This window comes from Leuresthes tenuis, unplaced genomic scaffold, assembly GCF_036924035.1.
Source record: "Leuresthes tenuis unplaced genomic scaffold, fLeuTen1.0.hap1 SCAF_15, whole genome shotgun sequence".
Classification (NCBI taxonomy): Eukaryota; Metazoa; Chordata; class Actinopteri; order Atheriniformes; family Atherinopsidae; genus Leuresthes; species Leuresthes tenuis.
Genome location: NW_027325369.1, coordinates 16634385 through 16658914, shown reverse-complemented (window position 1 = coordinate 16658914; position 24530 = coordinate 16634385). Strand labels below are relative to the sequence as shown.

The 24530-nt window shown below is 40.6% G+C and overlaps 1 protein-coding gene across 1 annotated transcript in view; it reads left to right on the top strand.

Moving 5' to 3' along the window:
- The window catches only part of efna2a (ephrin-A2a), a 77964-nt gene extending 57846 nt beyond the window's left edge, over window positions 1–20118 (top strand). Inside the window, exons 2-4 of the mRNA XM_072365914.1 lie at window positions 10657–10949; window positions 16029–16094; window positions 17688–20118. Coding sequence (XP_072222015.1) covers window positions 10657–10949; window positions 16029–16094; window positions 17688–17812 — 484 coding nt within the window. The 3' untranslated portion in view covers window positions 17813–20118. The remainder of the gene's footprint in view (window positions 1–10656; window positions 10950–16028; window positions 16095–17687) is intronic.
- Window positions 20119–24530: the final 4412 nt, after the last annotated feature.

The following is a 24530-nucleotide window of genomic DNA, read 5'->3' as shown; positions in this document are numbered from 1 at the left end:
GATACACTTGTGTGTGGTTATGTACTTCTATTAGTGTGTGTTTCTATTTCAGATTTACGTGTAAAAGTGTTCCTATTATCGTGAGCTTTCTTGCTTCTCTGTGTGTTGTCTTCGATTTTGTTTACATGCCGGTGTTTAGTTGTGTGTCAGCATGTGGAAATGCATGCCTATGTTTGTGTGTGTCCCTGCAAACACACTATGTATCTTAATTGGACTCCATTCAAGTGTTTAATTACTCATTAGAGATGCTGCAAAGCAATCTATACACCAGTTTTGCTCGTTCGCTCCCCCTGCCCTGTGTGACTTCCCTCCTACAGAGGCTCAAATGCTTTGACCCAAACTACATGGATTAGTTCACCTTGTTGATCCGGATCAGCCCATCCATATTAGATGAAGATCCTTAAACCAGCAGCTAATGACAAAGCGAGACATACGGTTAATCAGTCAGTCAATTTTGACACTGTGCCAGTTTGTTCATGTGTAAGATCAGTATTTCCCACACAGTATTTCTGCAGGTGGTCAGTTTATGAGCAGGTAGAGCCAACAAGGCAGACAGATTGAGTTCAGACACATCATCGTGTTGTCACCATCTCTGTTCATCTGTCGATCAGACTTATACAAACAGGGTGGAAAAGTCCTATAAACACTGTTCTGAAGCAGTAGCAGTCCTCAACAAATATAGACTGAATATGGTTCAATGAAAATCTATAGTTTTTTTTTTTTTGTTTTTTTTTTCACAAAATTGGAGCCAAAACAATATATGCAGACTTTATACCAGTTTACTGGGTGATATGATCATAAAGGTCTTATTAATTTAGGTTTGGTTTTGTAGCTCTTCAAAGTAGCCCGGCCATGCTTCAGTCAAAGTATCAGTTGCCTGAGAGCCAAAAATGTCTCTCTAAGTAATTAAAACTGCAATATAAACTCTAAAGACTGCATGAGTATTGATGAAATAGAGAAGAAATCATCAAGTTCTTCTCTCTTCTTTAGACACTGACAATTCTTCAAGCCCTCTGACCTTGATGAGAGATTCTCATTGATATGCTTGGACAGCAGCCATGAGCTACCTCATTCGCAGGTCGCTTTGAGCCAAACCTTGACGATACCAATACAGCCCCGCTGCTGATTATCTGGTTGACACAGCCCCATCCGGATTCCTGGTGAATACCTCCTGCAAAACAAGGAGATTGATACAGGCATATCATGCAACTCTGTCTGTCAGCTTGTCAGATGCACCACTCAGTCAAGCGCTCATCTCATCCGCCTCACTGACTCGCCCTGCATGTCCATTTTTTGTCACCCTATCTCACTCTGTCTGACTCTTTGTCTGTGTGTATTTTAGCCACCACATCACTACAAAGGGGAAAATTATGCTTCCAGGGGGGCTAGAGATGTCAAACAGGTTTGTTATATTAATTCATTCGGTTGCCGTTGGGTTGTAGCCTATGTATTTATCTGTATGACGGGGAGTATGTTTGTGTCTGACAGCGTGTGTGTGTGTGTGCATACAGTATGTGTGGGAATTTTGTCAAGAATTGGCACGGGCAGTGCTAAATCCGTAGGGGGCTTGAAAAAATACATAATAACCTTTCAGAAGGGCTGAATGTCACCACAGTGATCTATGGGTGACATTATTCACAGTGGCAGAAGTGGAACTTGTCAAAACATCACTTGAGCTCGGGAGTGTGTGTTGGCTTTGGGTTTTTGATGGTTTCTTTTCATGATATATTATGATATGCGGCTCTGTTGTGCCTTCTTTTGTTGTTCCAACATGTTTACACAGAAGTGAGGATCAAGAGCTGATTTACATAATTAAACACATGCATCTGTGCTTACAAATCCCAATATTACCGGGTGTGGTAATTTGACTCTTCACTGCCCTGCATGTGTCAAGGGATTCTGTCAGGATGTGCCACACATGTTATGGTGTGCTTGCATTTCACCATGGTACATTCATGTAGATATATGGGTGGATATGTATGTGTTTGTGTAATATTTATTCTTCCCCACACACTAAAGCATCGGCTGCAACGCTGCAGGAGATACAGAAGAAGACAACACAATCAGAAAGAATATTTCATTTTGAGAGAAAAGTCTTAGCGAGAAGAAGATGAGTGTGTGTCTGTGTGGACTAGTCAATTTGAATGCTCAAAAAGTATAAGCAGAAAGTAGAAGGCCTGTTGGGAAGAATGAAAATGCATTGATGGGGGAGGAAGTTAGGACATAAAGAACTGGAGGGGAAAGTAAGAGGGGCCAATGAGAGTCATGAAGACTGAAAGTTGGATATAGTAAGAAGCTCTAAAGATACTGAAGGGAAAGTAATAGAAGGAAGAAAAAGGAATGAAAGCTACCAAAAAAGGCTGAAGTGGGTTGAGATGAAGATTGACGATAAGAAAGCAGAGAAAAGCAGTAAAAGACAGAGTGAGACGGGAGCAGATGAAGATGGAGGGATAGAAATGGAGAGTAATGCGATGTTAATTTGCGAGAGTGACTGAAGCTTTGGCGCAGCAGACTGGGACGGACACACACACACACACACACACTGTGGAACAGCCTGCAGTTCATTGATGCTAAAAGGCCAAATGAGGGGAAATTGTGCAGGTTTCATGTGTTTGTTATGAAATTTTACATTTGAAATTCTTCACGCGTTCATTTGACCAAAAGAGCCTCGAATTTGCCAAAGTTTGGAGGCAATACTGATGCAGTCTAGTTGTGTGTGTGCGTGTGTGTGTGTGTGTGTGGTTGAGAGCAAAGAAAAAGAACAACTTTTTTTTGACAGAAACAGAATGATTATAAACACATTCTGTGCTTGAAAAAACATGTTACTAACTGCACCTACAGGTAGAAACTGGCAACTTAAGTTGAAATGTTTGCCTTCATCTGGAGATGTGAAGATGAATTGGACGTGTAAACGATTAAAAATAGATCCACATCTCACTCATCCAGCCGTCCTTGACTTCTGTTCCAAAACACTTACTGACGTGATGAATAAGCAAGGGATTTTTTTTTCTTTCTTTCTTTCTTTCTTGCCTGTCCACTCAAACTAAAACCATTTTCAAGGGTCAAAGTATTGCTGTTTTGTCTGAAGTGTTTTGTTATCGGTGCTGCGATGTAATGCATAGTGGACACTGTGGGCAGATGCTCTGATGACAGTTGGAATTATTGTGCCATAATGAGGTCTGAGGCCTTCATGACCTGTTTCCTTGTGTTTTCACTGTTGCCACATTTGTCGCCATGTCATTTCCATCACCTGTGACTCAGCATATTGAGTGTGTCAGTTGAGCTACTGTAGTGCACAACACCAGCGTGTCACTAGAACGTCCAAAGGCTGCCTTGAAAGAGATCTTTGAATTCCTTTTTATGTTTTTTCCCTATTTTTTATGTGTTGAATAAGCGTTTGTGTATGTAAAAGAGGTACAAAGAGGTACAAAGTTACTGTCAGAAGAGAGTGCCATATTTGAAGCCTTTTCTTACTTCAATTATTGACTTCACTATAAAACATTTTAACAGATGACAGCCTAAGGAGTCTGGATCACCCCTAAAAAAAAAAGACTATTAGCAGTTGCTTTAAACTAAAGCATTTTTGACCAGTCAGAGTGGATTGTGCCGTCTTCTAAACGTGCCATAATAACGTGCCTTTTAAAGATTACGTGATGTAAACCTAATCTTGTCTGCCCCCCAAAATCAAACAATAAGCACAAGATGGGCTTTTTAAAAATATTTTCATATAGCCCACATTAGTGTAGTTATAATATTTTTTTAAATCTTGTCAGCTGAGTTTCTGATTGCTTTTTCATGTACATAGCAGCTACATTAATGTGCTCTTTTAAGCCCAATTAGGTTTCCGGCCACAGCATAGAAATAAATATGGGACACTGATTTTCTCAAAATTAACTATGCTTACATTTAATCCTTCTAGCAGTTGGTGTAATCATGCCTTGTCCATCAGGATAAGGAGATCTAAATCTTAGGATTGTTCTTGTATTTGTTTTAGGTCCAATTTTAGATTAGGCTATCTTATCTGTCTTATATCTGTCTGCATATAAAGCCTAATTTTCGTTTAGAGAAATGTTTCCCAAATGAGAATGTTGCATCTTCTTTTTGTGAGCATCAGAATTTAGCATACAGAAGGTCTCTCTCTCTTCATCCTTAGAACCCTCGCTTTAACCAAAATCTTTACATCAAGTGGAATGCATTTAGACTGACTGACATCTCAAACCCACAGCGGTTTTTCTTTTAGGCCAGAGCGTGAAGGCCACATTAGTGGGACTGACAGAGGGAGATCAAGTGAAGCTGTAGATAACGAGAAAGTTATGGACAGAGATATGGGTGACATAGTGAGAGAGGGAGAAAAGGAGAATATGGGGGAGAGATGAAGATTCCTTTGATGTTTGTTGGCTGATCCAGCCTGCTGTTTAGGGCGCAGGAAGGTATGGTAAACATCCGAGGCTTCTCCAACCACAAGCTTTGATCACACTCATGCAGAGAGATGGTGTTGATGACTGAATACTAAAGAGCGGCCACTACACACAGACTTATACAGAATCATTACTGTACATAGAGAAACCTGCGTCTACATTACTTCAAAGACACACAGACAAACATAGAAGCGCGTATGTGTGCATCTGAAATCTTAAAACACTTTTACACTAATTCTTTTCCACTTATTGTGGTCCATGTCACTGAATTAGTCTCTTACATCGAGTTAAGTCCCACAGCCGCATCAGGAGAACCTCGCCATGTAATTCATCTGCTCTGAACGAGTGAGGAGAATCTGCGGGACATCAGAAGATTAGGGACCAAACAAACCATCATATCATATTGCACAGGTTTATACACTGACAATATGAAAAAAGAAAATGGCTTCAAGCACCGGCGCGAAAACATGAAGAAGAATAAAATGTCTGAACAACATGCACTTCAACAGTCTGTTTTACTGGTATATTTTATGCTCTTTTCATGAGGAGATCACCGAGATTTAAAAGCATAAAACAACATAAAGGTTTAAAGCTCTTTTTTTTACCTGTTTTTGGTACTTCTATATATACAATGTATGTATCAACTGTCAATATACTAAAAGTACAAACTGAAATCCTTCTCTGAAAATAATAGAAAATCAAGTTTTATATCCATTAAATAAAAGCTATGCTTACATGAGATGTGATGTGATGAGAGCTCACACAGACTGAGCCAACGAGTGCAGCTCTGTAATTTGCGCTGTACTTTTTTTGCCGACTACCTCAAAGCCTCTAACATTTCACGTCACTGTGTTGGATTACTCTGATGAAACCGATTCACGCGGGTTTAGCAGTTTGTCAAAAAATAGAGAAAATCTTCAAGGAAAATTAATTGTCAACTATTTGTTTTAAACTATGCATTACCGGCATCATTTGCAGACTCATTGAGGCTTAAAATGCTTGTTACACCCTCCGTTTTGTATCATCACTTTTAGTCACTGCTGAAAAACTCACATAACCTAAGTATACCACTTGCATAATGATGTTTTAACTTTTAAGAAAACTGAAATAAAAATGATTTCCAACCGCAACTCGTACAAATCACAGAATTCTTTTCAAGTAAAAATGTGTTTGTGTAATGAGGCAAGATATTGCCTGAAGTGATAACATGGTATGCATGATTATTAGTAAGCTGCGTTAGCTCCCTAAGTAAAAGATTTCTACAAAACAAACTGCAAAGTCATAGAATTGTAAAATGCCTTTCAGACAGGTGCTCACTCTTGTAATAACCACCAAACAGCCAGTTAGTTGCAAAATGTCAGATAGATTGTAATCTGTGAATTATCAATAAACGACTCGAATAATCAACAAACCACGGATGGAAAGTTCAAAGCAGTTTTCGAAAAGATTAATTACACTGGTCAGTGAATAACTTTGGGAAGCCAAAAAGTAAATCTGTAAGTCTAATTGATCAAATCACTCCAAGTTAAGAGCAAGTCATAAAAAATATTTTTTTTCTGATTTGTTTTCCCAATACTTCGTCACTCTACAGCTTCCTAGTAAATATACGCAAATATATATTCTTCTCAGATAGACTAATCTCCAAACTCATGAAAGTTCCAGGTTTAACTTTAAAAAGCACTTTGGGTTGTGAGAGTGTTGTACTTGTAAAACATTAAAAGGAAAACTGACACTTTCAAGAGATGTTAGGTTGCTAATTGATAACAACATTGTTATCATAGAATATCATTAATGTTATTTTTTATTAGTTGAATGGCCCCTAATGTGTCATGGATTACTGTAATTCAAAACAAATGCACATGCACATCAAAAGAAGTCCATCCCCTTCAAAACCGACACCTCCAACACATACACACAATTCTTTGGGTGGGAGCCATGCAGAAACTATGAGTGCATTCCCGTGTATTTTTGTCCGGTGCACAGTGTGTGTTTAATCCCAAACGACACACAGCCTGAATAGAGAGAATACATGGACAAAGAAACTCATGTGCACACCAAGATGGGAAGTTTAACAGCTCAGAGTGCAGTAGAACACACCAACACATGACACACACACCCACCTGCACATGCAGTTTCCTCTCATCTCAGTGTATTAGGAATGCAGACGATGTCACAGGAGCAGGGCAGGGTGCTTAGTGGTTTAATGCAACCTAATGCATCCTGACACATTAGCCCTGTCTTGGATTGAGCATTCTCACTCATCGAGCCGCACTTTACCAAGACACCATTTAACCAGCCAACCACACACACACACACACACGCACACACACTTGCATACTGGCGTATAAAAACACACACACTCTTTATTGTATATCTAATGCGCTAATGCAAAATGGTAGGCATTATAAATGTATCAGTGCACCATCTAAAGCCAAAGCACATTATTCTCAGATGGAAAAAAACAGTTGAACAAATGAAAATGAAAGTCTGGAAAACTCCTCCTCCATCTGCTCTTCTTCCAGCTGGCCTCCACCTCCTTTTCTGCGCTCTCCTCATTTTTCTTTCTGCCTTTTTCTCCTCTCATTTAATGCAATCTCATTATGCCATGTTTCCGTGTCCCCCTCCTCTCTTTATCTTTCCCCTCTGTTTTGTCCTTATTCCGCACCCATTACCATTCCTCCTCTACCTTTCTCTTTTGTTTTACTCCCTATGTTTCTTTCCTTTCTGCCCTTTTATTCTCATTCTGTGCAACACACTCACTTGTTTCTCCCTCTGCCTTTCCCCTTTACTAGTTAATCGGAGTTGATTGGGAGCAGAGAGACCCAAGAGGAGCTCCCCTGTGGATCAATGCCTCTAAATGATCTGTTCGAGGATCCCTTTAGAAGCTGCAAAACGTGCTCTGATAGGGCATCGAAGCATGAAGACGCTCATTTCACATCTAACTCACTTCCTGATTTGCCCTCTGGGAGAGAGATAGGACAGCCATTATAGGGATAATTTATCCCAAAGCTAAATATCCCACAAAACCTAAAGTAATGTCTTCATTCAAGGCAATCAATTACTGCCAAGGTGAGGGGGAAAATGATGAATTTGTTTAAAAAGCTCAATCTGCATCTGCGTACGCACCATCTGAGACGATGAGATTGCCCGACAAGTTTGTTTGTGCTCATTTGTTTGACGACGGTTTCCTGCGCCTCAAATTTGCAGAGCGCCAAGAAACAAGATTTGATCACGCTCCGCAGTTGAATTTTAAATATATTTGATGTGGTGAAATCAAATTGATCCTGTGGCCACGGAGAGCTACGACGGTAACGAAAGACGCCAGAACAAGTGGCTGCAACAGATGTGTGCACACGTCCACAAAGAGAGGCAGTGTTCCACTGATTAATTTAAACGGTCTTCAGAATGTTCGACGGTTAACTGAAGGAAATATTAGTAGGATTTTGACTCACTGTGGGTTTTTTGTAATGCAAAAACAAAAAGATGATCAAGTCATACCCTTGGGGCATATGATTTATGGAGTGCAAGTAAAAAGAACATGTTAAATGTTCTTCAAATATCAAATATTTAAAGATAAAGATTTATTGTTTTTCTGGGCTGATATGGAAGCAACATTAAACATGAAACAAGTGTATTCTAAGACTTGTGGTTAAACAAGTCTGCAACTTTGTATTAAATATTGAGAAAACCTGTCTTAATATATACCATTATTTTAAAATAAGGGTCCTGTGTTATGTTGAGATTGATTTAAAAGGTACATCTGGGATAAACCGTCCATCCGTTTTCTCCACTCGCCTGATTGGACTTCATCAAAAACAGTACTGACAGGAGGTGAACTGGGTTGTGCAAAGGTACTGCAGAAAAAACCTCCTTCTCAACACTTAAAAAACAATGGAAATGGCAGTAAACCTTAGAAAGAGGAAAAACATCAAAGCAAGGGTTCACATCTCGGACCAACCCTTGTCCCTGACAGACTCCTTCAAAATTCCTCTGCAGGGACATCAATAACTCTCTGAAATGGAGTATCAACACCAACCACATCATTAAAAAGGCCCAACAGACAATACTTTCTCTGGTAACTGAGGGAGCATCGTGCCAACAAACACCTGCCTGTCCACCTCTGCAAGGCCATGATAGAAGGGCAATATCACATCCTCCATCTCTGGAGTGGGAACTCAGACAGACTCACTGAATTTTCAACAAAGCCTCCATCGTAACTGGTTATGATCCTCCCACATTTAATACATTGTATAGCGAGAGAGCACTTTTAACAAGTCGGGGATCCATCCCGCCCACCTCCTCCTCCTGCTTCTTCCCTCTTGAAGATGATTCATGTCTATATCAGCCAAAACCACTCAATTCAAAACCAGTCAGAACATTCAATACAGCTGTTAGTCTCGACTGTCACAAGATCTGAAATATTGACCTGTATGTGCCGTAAGTACAAGACTGAACTATGACGGGACTTGAGCGCTGGCATTTCCTGATGAGAACTGATATCAAATATATTCACATATTTTTCATTTTGCTTTTATGGCTTGCAGTGTCTGCAAGCTTTCTCCTTGCAGTGGAACAGAGTTACAAACAAAATTGCTGCCGGTGCTATTGCATGGCTATAATAAAGTATCTATATCTGTTTGTACTGGAGATATTGTATATTTGTATTATTCTCTATGTTTCCAAAGTGGGATTTGGAATTGCCCTCTGTGCCAAAGGGCTCAATTTTTGTCCCGCTATTAAAAACAGATAAATTCACCAACACGATTGCTGCACAGAGGGCAATTTTTCAGTGCATTTTCAGAAAATCCTACATGTACCATCATGCTGACATGAATATGCAATAAAGCACAAATTGGATGTTAAACCACAGCTGAAAAAGTCCCAGACAAATTCAAATTTACTCAAGAGTTACATTTAGAAACTTTACCATCCAGTACTTTTGAAGTTTGCAGTTTATAACAAGATGAAAATATGTAATTGTGACCTTTTTTAAGATTAATGTATACGGAAAAGTGATGGTGCCTCCAATAAGACAGGAATACACACGTCTAGAGAGACAGACTGCCTGGTATATTCATGGATAATGTTGATGAAAACAAAAAGCTAAATATCCCCAAGCCCATCCTTTATGAGCGACTGTTTTACTCCAGTGACTTCAAGACTATAAACAGAAGTTTGGTCTCCATAAAAAAAAGGCCTGGCATCAGAACATTAACAGAAATACATCTTCCATATGCAGTCAAATGTGGTTAATGTTTTATCGGAGAAGCTGTTGAAAAGCGATGAGACGAGATGTCGCTGAGTTCAAGCAGCATCTTATGTATTTCCATACCTGCATTTTATATCGCAAGCTCTTTGACTGTGTGCCAGAAGGAGAAAACAAGAAAGAAAAATGACACAATACTGACACTCCACAATGTGTGTGTATACTATCATCTCTTATTCAGTAACCTATGACTCACTTCTGTTCATCATGTCGACCCCAGTGATCTGCATCCGGGCACTCGCTGTGCACCGCTTTAGGGGTTTGGATGATAATATGTGCTCTTCTAACATCACATAACCAACTTCTCTTGGGTATCATCTCGCTAGGCTCATTCAAGCTCTTTGATGGGGAAAAAAAAACCTGCGTTTAAATCCCATAACTCACAGCTCACCAGGCTTTATTGAAATAAAACTGGTTACTTTGCATTATTTTGTTGTAACCAGAGGGATTTCTTTTTTTTTTAACCCATTTCAGTTAAAAAATATATAGCTTTTTTTTTCAATGCCTCTGGGATGTTTTTGCTGTATACCAAAATGACTCAGGTGGTTTAGATATCCCTTGTAAGAAAACAATTGCAGATGTTGTATTGTCTTTGAGAAACATTTGGAAACTCTTAGGCGTTACTGTTTGGTTGCAGACTGTGAACTCTGATCTTATTGTGGAGAGGTGCAAACACAAAAATACTCTCAGTCATGCAATGTCACACAATAATGTTACACAGCAGGTCTGCACTAAGTGGATGCTCACCCCAGATGCCTTTGTGCTGTGCAATCACACGGAAATCCAATATATAGTAGGAAGTAAATATTCATAGTAGGAAAGTAAAAGTGTTTTTTTTCTCAAAATATGTCTCAGACAATCTAATTTTCCTTCAACAAACCGTAGACCTCTGCCCACAGACTCCATGCCTGTTTATGATTCTTTTTTATTCATAAGAAAATTTCAAGTCATTGTTTTCTCTGTCTTTCACAGGTTCTGGCACGGGGAGTACAGAGTGGCAGTGAACATCAATGACTATCTAGACATCTACTGTCCTTACTACGAGGGTCCTCCGTCCCACGGGCGCATGGAGCGCTACATCCTGTTCATGGTCAACCACGAGGGCTACACCTCCTGCCAGCACAGGATGCGTGGCTTCAAGCGCTGGGAGTGCAACCGTCCTAGTGGTCCTGACGGGCCCCTGCGCTTCTCAGAGAAGTTCCAGCTCTTCACTCCTTTCTCCCTGGGCTTTGAGTTCAGGCCTGGACATGAGTACTACTACATCTGTAGGTTATCAGCTAAGTCGTGTGTGTCTCTGTGTGTAATCTTGTACACAGACAAAGGCTGCTTGTTATGTACAGCACATGCAAGCGTTTTGTGTTTGTGTTCACGTTTTCATCCACGCTCCTGCTCAATATGCATTTGTAAACAATATGTAAATATGCAATCAACAGAGGTAGATTGAGAGAGCTTTGGAACACAGCCCACCATGTCGCTCGTACACCCACAGGCGTGCATCTATACACCTTCCCTCTCTGCCTCCCTCCCCTAACTCCGTCTCTCTTTATTTCTTGATGTATCACTCTGCGTCTGTCGAGATCATAAGTGGTGTGCTCAGCAAAGTGGTAAAAACGTCGCCAGAGGTACTTTGTAATCATTTTTATATTAGCTGTATTGATGTTTCTCCTCACTTCAACAAGTGATGTATTAGTGTCACAAATGAGCTTTGCCCCTCTGAGACTGTTTTTCTGAACAGAGTTGAAGACCATCATTCCTCCACCTGACAAGGGACAAACAGTGGTTTCAAATTACCCATAAAACACTTTTTTCAGAAGCACAAGGAGGGGGGAGGGCTACATTTTGCATATCCGGACAGTTCCTAAGATCACTTACTGATCATAGAAATCCAATAGAAAATGACTTTCAAAAACTCTGCTATCAATGTCACAACTTTCTTATCCCTGAGAGAAAAGAGCCACTACTTCTTTCAGTTTGAATACACAAACTTCCTGAATAAACATCTAGAAAGAAAGGGAGAGAAGAGTCATGATTTACAAAATAATGCAAGGAAATAATGCAAGGTTACACGTTGGCAAAAGCTATGATGAGGTGGCACTTCTGAGGTTTTGTGTGAGGATAGTCAAAATTTGCATCTATGAGGAGTTTACAAACCAGTTAGGTGAGTTATCTCAGTAGTTCTTTACTTATTTAACCTCTGTGTTGCTCTGTAAAAATCATACTTAACTCTATGTTGTCAAAAAAAAAGAGTCTTACCACAGACTGTTAGTATGTAGCGTGCCACAGGTCTCTTCACTTCTCCAAGCATTACCTCTGCACAGCCAGTTGAAAACTGACCTTGACCCTTTCAGCAGGGGATGATGCATTCTCCCTATTACTCATGATGGGATGAAGGTCCGGAGCCACCAGTTTCAGGTCAGCTCGCAAGTGGGACAGGTTTCTATGCGGTTTTTCTGCCCTTGGACAGTAATCCCTCAAGTTACAGCGATATTGGTTTTATTTAGCCTGTAGACAAAACAAAAAAGACTAGAGACTCTGGTGCAGGTTTTGATTCAATTCATCACTGTGGTCCCGGCTCCAGATTTTATTTATTTCCATGCAGGATTTTGTAACGCAGTGCAATATGTGACAAATTTGATAAAATGAAAAATGCAATGTGTCCTACTGTGGCAATAATAATCTTAAGGAAAAAAAACGTGTAAAAGATATCTACAAATATTATATTGGACCAAGTTTGTTGTCAACAGACCCCCAAAGAAACAGCAGGCAACAGTCAGAGAGTTAAAGAAGGGAAGATAACAGCCTCCCAATGTCCTTCTGCACTTTCCCAGTTGATGCACGCACACACACAAACACACTTTATTTTTCGTCTCATGTAAGAATGGTTTGGGCCCCTCCAGAGTTGCATAGTTGCTGACTTTGGTATTGTATTTCTGGACCCCCACGGGGTAGCATGCATTCCACATGACTGGAGTGCTTGTGAGTGTGCCTGAATACATATGCGTATGTGCTTTGGTGGGGTGGTAGGGCTGATTGTGGGGGGTCACTTGTCAAGCAATTGTGACTCCTTGAAAGGCCATGTCCATCAACTTGATTGACAGCCACATGTTCATTTTTGTTTCTCACTGCCTCCCAGCACAGATACACGCACCCACTCATCCACGGGTTGGTACTACCGTGGAACTACAGTAGCTGACAACTTCATGAGTATTTGTGTGTGTTTTCCCCATCACATACTAGTGAAACATACTGATGGTGATTTTTGGCTTGTATGAGTATTAACCCGTGTGTGCATGTTGGTGTGTGTGCTTGTCACACTGTTGACATGTTGACAGGTCCACTCCACCCCTTACTTCTCCCAGCTGCCATACAATGAGGTTGAGTGATTTTCAATGGGTGCTCAGCGAACAGAGGATTGTGGATGTGCTGGGAAACAGAGGTGTGGGGTGGGATGATAAGATGTAAAAAATGACAAAGGTGGTAAAAGAAGAGAAGAAGAGAAACTGTCTGGAGAAGAAGCTCAATGCGACGCCAGAACTTTTTCATAGAGGTCCTTGACACTTTCTCTACAGATGCTGAGTAGTGTTTGTCGAAATTTGAGGGAAAGGAAGTGGTCATGTAAGGAGAAAGGCGGTGAAGGGCACAGGGGAGGATGGAGGGAGGAGTTTTGGTAAGACAGGGAGGGAGGAAAGGGCAGAGGAAGGGTCAGCTTTATTTCCTGTGCACTGTGGATCCTGATGATGATCCACTGTGGGGTCACTGAGGGCTCCGGCTATGCAGACTTCCTCAAGGGAGAAGGACAATAGGCATTTTTGTGACCATCACTGTGTGTGCGCATATGTTCAAACGCCCTCCAAAGTGTATGAGTGCGTGCACGTCTACATGCGCCAGTGGTCAGAGACTTGGTCACCATCTTCCCCAAGGTCTCCGGCTCTATTTCACTTCAGAGTGAGGTGGGACTAAAAACCCAGATTCAATTTCATTTGCTGTACTTTGAAGTTTGAATCACAGTAACTTTTTTCAGTATTTTCCTCATTTTATTTTTTGGTATTCAGCCCGAGCAGCGCAGTGGCTCAGTGGTTAGTACTGTCACCTCACAGCAAGTGGGAGCTGCATCTTTGGGGAATTTGCATGGATTTCCTATCCAATTCCAAAGACATTCAAGTCAGGTCGATTTTAGAGTCAGTTATTTCCCTTAGGTGTGAATGTGAGTGTGACTGAATCTCATTGGGTGGGCTGATCCTTCACAGACTTGTTTACATTGCCCAGTATGTTTATAGAATTTCACAAGTTCAGGAGAATGGGTGTAAGAGCACTTAAAAGGACTTCACACAAGAAACTCTACAGCCGCCTGAAGCGCTAAATGCCATCAAGCAAGTAAAAACTGTATCAGTGTCCACACAAATGCTAAATAGTACCAAATATTTGACTTGTTTACTTATTCAGAAAATGTCACCTAATTTCATGAGCCTGTTCTGGTAATAATTACTGGTTTATCACTTAACAAAAGTAAATTACTGCTTAGTTTGAGAACGTGTACTAGTTTCTGTCAAAGCATGCTCCTAAACTGTACTGACAGGCTGCAGATTTTAAGCAGCTCGTTTTCACACAAATGTTTTTGTTTTCCATTTTCCCTGAAGTTAAGCTCATTTTATGTGTGTAATGCACATAATGTTGGCTTTTGCAGCAGTTCCACCTTTCACACTAGAACTTAAAAACATGCCAGTTTCATTTTCTGGGTAAAACCTTAAGCTGGGAGGTTCCATGCAAAATCACCCATCTCTCTCAGTTCATGCCATAGAACCTAATTCCCTTAAGTTCTTTTAAATTTAGCAATAAGAAAACAAAACTAATGTAGTTTTAGTTTTACTTGAGGTTGGGGTGGGAAAGAGCTTTGATTCACCGCACGGCTGATGTATTGGATTGCATAAGATTGTACAGGTGTACTGAATAAAGCTACCAAGATAGAGATAGAGCATATCATATCAAAGTTAGTGAAAAGCATATTTATTTTCTATACATGTTCATTATCAATTAATGGGCTGAGATGCATGTGTGTGTGTGTTTTAATCCGTTATGTTTATAGCAAGGTTTGTAAGTCAGTCAATTTTTTCATGAAGGATCAAATCCATTTTTGAAATGGTAGGACTGTATTATTTGCTACCCAACATGAAAAAGTGGTTGCAAGAGGACTGAGAACTGGTACAGTTGCTGCTTTTTCTGAAAATGGGGGTATTAATTCTTTGTTGGTATCATTTTTTAAATATTGCTCTTAGTAATACGGGTTTCGTTTCAAACCGTCTTGAGGGTTTGGTGATAGTTTGGTGTCAATTTCTGCTCAATCCATGCAAAAGAAAAGAGTGAGGCTTAGAAATTGGCAAAAATGAAAAAAAAAAAGAAAAAATAAGGCAAATCTGAAAATGAATTTTGAAAAGAAAATCCCTATGAATAACTAAAGAGGAGAGGAGCTTTGGGGTTTTGCAAGGTCACATTGACTTAATAGTTTTAAAGTTTTAATTTTTCAATTTTTTTTTTCATGAAAATCCATGACATGAACTGTCAGGGTTAAGTAAGCTGGCATGGAATGACCCGGCAGGCAATTTAAATAACTGTTAATCTGTTGGAGAGGGAGCACCACAAAAATTAGAATACCAAGCGAAAAGATAACGGTATTTGGCTCGGTCCTGCAGTTTTGCAGAAAGGATAGGGCTGGATTTCTTTTTTCTCGCCCGTTTTTATGGTAGGAAAGAAAAAAAAACAGTACCAGTGTTATTTCTGAGAGTCTCCAGTACTAACAAATAAATGAATTGACTGTGTTTTAACAGCAACTATCAATTATAACAAATAAAACTGCAGCAGAAGTCAGCACTTTTAGGAAACTGTGTTCTCATGTGGACGAGAAGAGGGAATATTTTCAAGTAAAGCAGTAGGAAAGAGTTTCTATCACTCGAAAAGGGGGAAAAGGTAATTGGCAACAAAAAATAGAGCCACACAGGGAGCAGCCCTGTCTTCTATTACGTGTTCTGTGTCAAATCTACTTTTATATGGTACAAAATAAATGTATTTGTTATTGGTGAATTCGAAGATGACAAGAGACATAATACAGAGGAAAGGGGGGGAAGGGGATAAGTGCCCTCACCTGACTTTTTTTATATATATTATTTTTCCTTCAGATCAATCCTGTTCTGTGCAAACTGCGATCTGATAACAAACCTCATGAAATAAAACTCAGAGACAGACAAGCATTAAAATATATTTTATTAAATGTACTACTTTATCAATGCAATCAGCAACACAAATGATTTCATCTCTAAACTAAATGTCCGCTTTCAATCTCTTTTTTACAGCGTCTCCTCACCCAAACCATGTGGGGCGGGCATGTCTAAAGCTGAAGGTGTATGTCAGACCTCCAGGTAAGTCATGCTCTAACTACACACACACACACACACACACACACACACACACACACACGCACACACACACATCTAAACACACATCCACATGCTTACACCTACACACAAAGACCCAGATTGCCTATCAAAGTAAAATTAGGGGGAATAAGAAGTCTGATAGAATGCCCCGGCAACAGTTTCTGCTCTGATTCACAGACCAGGCAGGCAACACTTTGACACCTTTACACACTGACACAAACACATACTTGCTCACACGTAGAGGCACACACAAGCTTGCACGAACGCGGGAATAACACACACAGGCTGAGAAAAGCGCGCACGCACAACAGCGCAAAGTGGCATACGCACTTCACATCAAATCACATCACACTGTGTGTGAGGGAGACCTTCTGTCCTTGTAAAAAGATAACAGAGCAGGCTGAAAGTGCTCTCTAAAAATGTTGACTAGCCTCCACATCGCTCCACCTGCTGGGTTTGCTCATAAAGATACAAGAGAGCAATCTGATCCGGTCTAGTCTAGGAGCGGTGTGATTTGATTACATCTATTTTATAGATTAATATTTGATAAAGTTTTCCAAATGTTTTAGCCTTGTTATAAGAGACGAAGAGAGTGTGAGGCATTACTTGCCTGACACACTTTTCTTCTAAATATCATACAGTCTGTAAACACACTCCATTCAAAATGGCTTCCTGTTGCTGACAGAATGCAATGCTCTCACAAGTGTTCCATGTTGGCTGATGATACTGCCATTTAAAAATAACTCAAAGGACACCCGAGATACATGAGGATCCATTTCTGGAAGTCATTATACTAAACTTGCGCTATCTTGTAAATCTACCTGCATTGTACACCCGTGAATGGATTTGACCTCATGAGTTTTCAAGCTAACCCAGATTGAAAAATCAAACCTAGTTAGTAACCAGAACCACACAGCTTTTGAGAGCTTCACAAAAGAAAGTGATATATTTCACAGCTTTCCAGGCTAAGATAATTCCATATCTAACTACAGGGGAGGACATTCTCTTCTTCTCTATAATTACTGAAACAAAATACGTTATTTTATTCTGTCATTGCCTTTGCTCCTCTTTGGGTTTCTGCTTGTGTGTGTCTGCTGTTAAAATAATCTGTCTGACATTGCAAACTTTCATCTCATCTGTGAAATGCTGTCACTGTGTGAGTGAGCTGTGAGCGGATGCACGAATGTGTGAGTGGACGTGTATCTTTGTGTGTTTGTGTCAGCTGCTCCAGATTCTGAGTCTCTGTGATTAAACTGTAATTAGGTTGGTTAAACCCCCTGCAGAGCTACTCAGTTGCTGTCGTCTTCTCCTTCTCCCTCTCCCTCTTTCTACTTCTCATTTCTTTCTGCTCTTTGCCTTTCGATAGCTGTGTAAATACGAGAGTTTTTGTGGTTTTTGGTTTGTCACTCACTTTCAACAACCCCCTCCCACCCTGACGGATCCTCATGTCTACTCTTTGTCTTTTGTAAAATTCACTTCCTCCTTTATGTTTTACATTGTCTTGTCTTTGCGTCTGTCTGTGTGTCCCTCTCGGCTCAGATATTTTGTCGTTTGTTTCTTTTCTCTATGTTTCAGATGGTTCAGGATATGATTCTCCGGAGCCATTCCTCACTGATGGAGGACCAAGTTCCAGGGCAGGGTGCGTGACCCTGTTAGCAGCTATGACCCCACTGTTCCTGGGACTCTTCTTCTGGCTGTGACCCATCCCCCCCTCCTCATGGAGCTCCCATCCTGATATAATGGGCTGGGCAGGCTGTCCCTCTAAATCCACCACCCCTCAGGGAAGCCCTCTAACTCCGCCCCCTTCTCCTTCCCACCTCCACCTTAATATGACCACCAACCACCCCCACTGCCAGCTCTTTCATGGCCCAGCCACAGACACCAATCCATGGCATGGCTGTGAAGGTTGGGTTCTAAACTGTCTGGGAAGCTGCCCTTCATCTCCAATCCCTGAATTCTGGGTGGATCAGCATATCTCAGAGGGAAAACACAAGAGAGATGTATCTGCACTCATATCAGGGGGTCCTTATGATTTGACAATTGACTCTTGGCCACTGATGGGGTAGATGTAGCTATATGTGGCTATGATTAAACTTGTCGTTCCAGTGCAATTCCTATCATCCAATGACGGCAGGATGCATGAAGCGATAGGCCTGGATGCACAAAAATTGGATTTTGCTCACACTGCTATCACATCCTCAAACCATGAATTAGAAGGGGCCAAGCTTACATTGTAATTGGAATTCTAAGCTATCTGGACCATTTCCAACTGCAACAGGAATACGAGCAAAAAGCACTAAGAAGAAGAGAAAAGTGACCTGGCCTGTGCAGCAAAGTGAGGGGAAAAGAATGAGTGCATAAATTTAAATAAATACAGTCAATTGGGAAATGTAATACTGAATGTGTTGATATTTTCAGACCCAGCAATCTGATATAAAAATCTTCGAGTTAGATTTTTTTTTTTGTTTGATAAGCTCATATTTCACATTGTGATGACAAGTATAACCATAGCCTGTTTCAATGAGAGGGTGTTGGGGTGTTTTGGATGGGCTTGGTGAGATGTAGATTTTCAGGTGGGGTGTGTTTTGTCTTATTCGTGTTTCTAAACAAAGCATTTATCACGGCCTGGCCAGCACAGGCATCTCCAGCACTGTCTAATGTCGACTGGGTCGGGTGACTTTTGGAACCATGACTTTCTCTTGTATGAATGTACCACTGGTCACCCACCTCTTTGTTTTTCTGTATTATCATGACTGTGGTCACTTACAGAACCTTCTCTCGGACTGGCAGGATTAATGGGTCTGGGTTTTGAAGGGAAGGTGGGGCGGAGTGTGGGTGGGGTGAAGTGAAGATGAATAGAGGACAGGTGAGAAAAGGAGGCGACACTCAAGTTGCATGACCACTGTGAAACCTTCAGATCAATCTTGTTTCTAATGATGATATATTTTTTCATGCAAAAAAAAAGAGAAGAAGGAAATCAGAAACACCCTGCTTCCGCTCTCTTGCTCTCCCTAAGACTTTTTCAGACATCAAAAGGAAAATACAACCTCTCTCCTCACACGGTTTTTCCCGTCTGGCTTTCAGTCGTTGATGGATTAGCTTGGGCTGGGAAGATAAATGGACCCGCTGGGCGAAACTGACTGGAAATCAGCCCTCGGAGCCCAAGTCAGATCACAATGGACGTAAACAATGACTGAAGCTGGTCGAAGGTCTGGGGGTTAAACCAATAAGGGAAGCACATAGACTTTGGCAAATGAGGCGAGGTGTGCGTGTTTGTGTTTGTGTGTGGTAGCATCACAGAAACCCAAGTATGCGCATGCACTCAGACATATACACATGTACACCAAGTGATGGTGGAAGCATTCGTGGACAGGACTCTAAAGGGAACAGCACAAAGAAAGTGAACAGAGGGGGGGGTGTATCAAGGGACTGACTTCTTTAATGTTGGGAAGCGAACATTAAGCGCAAGCACTGTGAACACACACAAACATACACACCCATGATGACCCATGTACAGATATTCACACTTACTGACATATGTAGAAAAACAAAGCAGCTCTAGACATTTACAAAGACATGGCATGGACATAGACACCTGTACAAAGACACTCACACACACGAGAAAACACAAACAAAGGGGGACGCTTCTTTCCCTGTTTCATCTTATTTTTGTAGCATTTAAAATCACTGTTAATTACTCCTTTGTGGGATGCAGTGATGGGTTATAGCCCATGGAGGATTTTAAAAAAAATGTGTCTCTCTTCTTCTATTCCACTGATTCTGTCCTTCTATCTGTCTTTTTCTTCTTCTTCTTCTTCTCTGGTTTGTGATCCATGGTTGGTAGTGGTAGGAGGCCTTCAGGTCTGAGTGTCATGTATGAGTTTGTCTCCTTTTCTGTTCATGGTGTTTTTGTGGAAGACGACCTCAGCCATTAAAATCAGTCGGTCAAAAGTAAACACAGAAGTCAGAGCAAGGAGAGAAACACACAAATAAAGATTGTCTTTTTGTCTACTCGAAAACAATCTGATTGAGTGGAATTTCTTTTGTGGATATGTGAATTAACTGTCATTTTATGAATTTCTCTCCTCCCAAAGGGCAGATGATTGTATTTGTGTATCGCACTGCACCTGGGTTTTTATTTGCCCAGTCTATCTTTCTCTGACGTCAAAGTCTTGGACCGGTGATCATTGAGCTCTGCCAGTCAAAGCATGAAATTATTCAGATGAAATCACCCTCTCCAATCTTCAGCTGTTTCTCCCTCAGCGATGTGACAGCTAATCTGAACTGCTGACAACATGGAGGATGGAAAGCTTGATAGCCTCTCCTCTCTTGTTTCCATCAGATTTCTCGGATGGTGGCCAACCGGTGAGGAAAACTAACACAAAGCATGTCTTTAGATACTGTACTTGTATTTTAGGGGGGATATATTGGTCTCGTTATCCCCTTACAATTATTTCCTAGCTATAGTTACAGGTTGCTTTTGAAATGTTTTGTAAAAACTGATCAACTTTTTAAAATACACTACTCAACACATACTCACTGGTTTCCACAAACAACAGTGTGGAGTTTCATTTGTCTATGAGTGCATTTCCACCATTTTCAGTTCTTACATGAAAAAAGGCTGAGTGGAAAGGCTGGAAATTGGAGGGAAAATGTAGGAAAATCATAACAGAGGGGTGCCTCTGCAGGGCACTTTGAAGCGTGTGCACCCCTCGAACAACTGCTGAGTCCACGCCACAGCAGGCTGCGGTTCGGTTCCAGCTCGGGCCATTTACTGATTGTCATCTCCTCCCTCTCTCCTACTTTCCTGTTTACACTTCACAAAATCTATCGAATAAAGGCAGAAAAAAAGCAGAGTTGGGGTATCAATTATAACGCAATCAAATGGAAGAAGCATATGATGAAAAAATCCCCTCAAACTTCTGCTTCATAGGAAAGACAGCTAGTCAGGATGCCATCATTTTCCTTTAATCAATGCACGAAGCATGCCAAACTGTCACATTAAAGGATAATGGGTGCCCTTTTAATTCTGACTTCTGAATGTGCTCTCCTCTTCTAAGGTTTTAAACTAGATTTTTTGTTGACAGCTGTATATATCAACACTTCTACCTGTGAACATTTGCGTAAAAGTACGAAAAAGTGCTCCTTTTTAAATTCTGTTCCAATCGCTGCTACATTTAAAAGGAAACTGGACACGTGTGATGTACTTTCAAGTGATGTTCTCTTTGAACTTCACAAAATAAAAATGATAATAATTTCAACAGTAAAATACTTCTCATATTTGAAGTACTAATGGAAATTGTAGTTCACTTGTTTGAGAGATTGCCCTGAACCTGCACTCTGTGATTCTCGCCACTCAGTCTTCATCAATTCAAAGAGTCCTTTTGAAAGACATGGGATAATTACATGCTTGGAAAGCACTCAAACGAGTAAAATTTTTAAAACCTTAATTTGAAATGATTCCCTCCTTCTTTAACCTCAGTAGATTTTTACCCAGATCCAGACATGACAACACAGATGGGCAATAGACACTTTCCCTCTTGAGGCTCGTAAGGGCTAGTGCTAGCCTGAAACATTCATAAGCTTTGTTTTAAAAGCGTTATTTGAAACCACTGACTTGTCAGTTTTTGGCAGCGTGATGCAAAAAGAATATCAGAAACAAGGTTTTGGGGGGAAAACTGAGGTATATGAATAATAGATGAGCCCCGGCTTGCCATGTTTGGTTCTCTTGTGCAAAGCAGGCTAATGGCTATCGATGTCTCCAGTTTCAAACAAATTGCTTCATATGAGAGCTCAATTCAAATGGAGAAAGAGTTGATTCCAGTGAAAAGGAGACGAGGGAATGAAATTATCTCTGAATATTGAGATGCACGCTTGGTCAGCCAATTCTTTGTCCTGACATGTATTAGGTACCAGCGGAATTAGCCCAATGTAAAATTAAGCCCAATCAAGCACGGCCTTGAAACCTTCCCATGTCTCAAGCCTTGTGAGAAGAAAGATAGATGAGTGGTACAACTGGAACAGAGCCAGAAATTAACAGATGCGCTCCCTGAAACCATGAGAAAGTGTTTTGAGCCTAGTCAGTGACACACATGCTCATACATACAGCTCTATCCCCATGTATTCTTCTCCGGATCTAATTAATCACTTGATTATTTTAGCACATTCCATTGGCCGGCATACACTTGGGAATATAATTGGCAAGAATATATTTGGCCTATATGATATTGATTTTGGCAACATTCAAAAAGCAAAGCCAGGAAGTACAGATGGCGACCCCTCTCAGTTCTTTCTTTCTATCTTTCCTTCTTTCTTTCTTTTTTCTTGCTTTCTTTCTTTCTCCCTTCATCTCTTCTAAGGCTTTCTGGCTCTCCCAGACACATCATTACGCTATAGGCTAATCCATTCTGCTATCTTCCCTGTACCTTTGTCTCCTCATATTCAACTAACAGCAATGATTTAGGAATTATGGAATTAGGGCAGCGCTCCCATCTCTATTAATGAGGAACAGCATGATGAAAGAGCTCGATCCTGAACATACCATTTTGGTAGACTCTAATACTTATTTGCTGAAACAATCCTTTTTTCCCCCCACTTTCTATCCTTCCTCTGTTCCTGTTTCTTCCTCTCTCATAGTCACATTAAACCTTAGCTGTAATTACAGAGGAAATACAAATCTGTAGCTCTTCAAGCACTGTTGGATGTGGCATGAAATGGTAAAATGGCGTAGCGGGAAAGTTAACTATGAGCCACTCACCCATGCATAGACACACATGCACAAACACACTCGCAGGAGTCCAGATGGGCCATGTGTTATTGCTGAATAATGCATGCTATGTAGACTCTATAAAAGTTACATGGGCGGAGAGAGCTAGTCATCATTCAGGCGCTATGGGCAGTGTGGTGAGGGCAGCTTTGGACCGTCATTTGTGTAAATTTGGATCTGTGCATGGAATTGTCAGTCCACGGGTATTTAGCTGTAGGTGACCCCACAGGGGAAATATTTAGCTGCAGTTAGAAGAAAAAAAACACTTGACTTTTAGACATTGTCAGCTGATACGTTGGTTGGCTCTCTGCCTACTGCCTTTGCAGTCACCTTGAAAAGGCTTTTGCGGTTCAAACCATAAAACTTAGGAATTACACAGCAGATCCAATGCAAAGGACTCAGATTTCAGAGCATCACTTAGAAGCACTATGAAAAATATCTTGTAGTCTGTCTTGTGTAAAATACCCAGAAGAGGGGAGGGGGAGAGGGGGAGGTCCGGGTGAAGGGTAAATGCTGCACTCATGTGGGGAAATTGAGCAGTGCCTCTTTTTTTCTTTGGAGTCATATGACAGGACATGTATGCAATCATGTGCTGCGTTCAAGTGCTCGTCGTATCTCTTCCTCCTTTACTTACACACTAAAATACAACTGACCAAACAAAATGAATCCATTGAAAAGATACTATGGTAATATTGTGTGAGCAAAATACCATGGAGTGGAAGTAGGATGGAAATACCAAAACATGGAGAGATATATGAATAAGCTTATTGGGCAAAGTCACAGAAATATCCTAGAAATATATAGTGTGTCTTCGAGAAAGTGACAGAGGGCTGTCAAGATTGGTAAATTGACGAGACAGCAGCAACAAACAAAACAAAACAAAGCAAAATTAATAGTGAGATGGAAAACATCCAATATGAGACACAATACAATAAGAACTTATTGCAAACAAGTTTAAAGCAGTGTAAAATAATCAACATGAAAAACTTCCTAGCTAACAACAGCAATAGTCTCTTCTAAACCATCAACTTGTATTTTAGACCCAATCCCAACCAGACTGTTCGAGGTTTTCCCCTTAACTGACACTTCCATACTGGATTTGATCAATCTGTCTTTGTTGACAGGATATGTACCACAGAGTTTTAAGGTTGCTGTAATTAAACCTTTACTTAAAAAACCTACTCTTGATTCAGAAGTGTTGGCTAATTATCGACCTATATCCAATCTCCCTTCTTTGTCTAAAGTTCTTGAAAAAATAGTTGCAGCTCAACTTTGTGATAATTTACCTAGAAATAATCTGTTTGTAGAGTTTCAGTCAGTATTCAGAGTCCATCATAGCACAGAAACAGCACTGGTGAAAGTTACCAATGATCTCCTGTTAGCCTCTGATAGCGGACTTGTTTCTGTGCTTGTCCTGTTGGATCTCAGTGCTGCATTTGATACAATCGATCACAGCATTCTGTTACAGAGACTTGAACATGTTATTGGGATTAAAGGAACTGCATAAGGCTGGTTTAAGTCATATTTATCTGATAGATTCCAGTTTGTTCTTGTAAATTAACAAACCAATTCGATGTGCTTGGACCAATTATTTTTACTTTATACATACTTCCATTAGGTAACATTATTAGACAGCATGGCATAAATTTCCA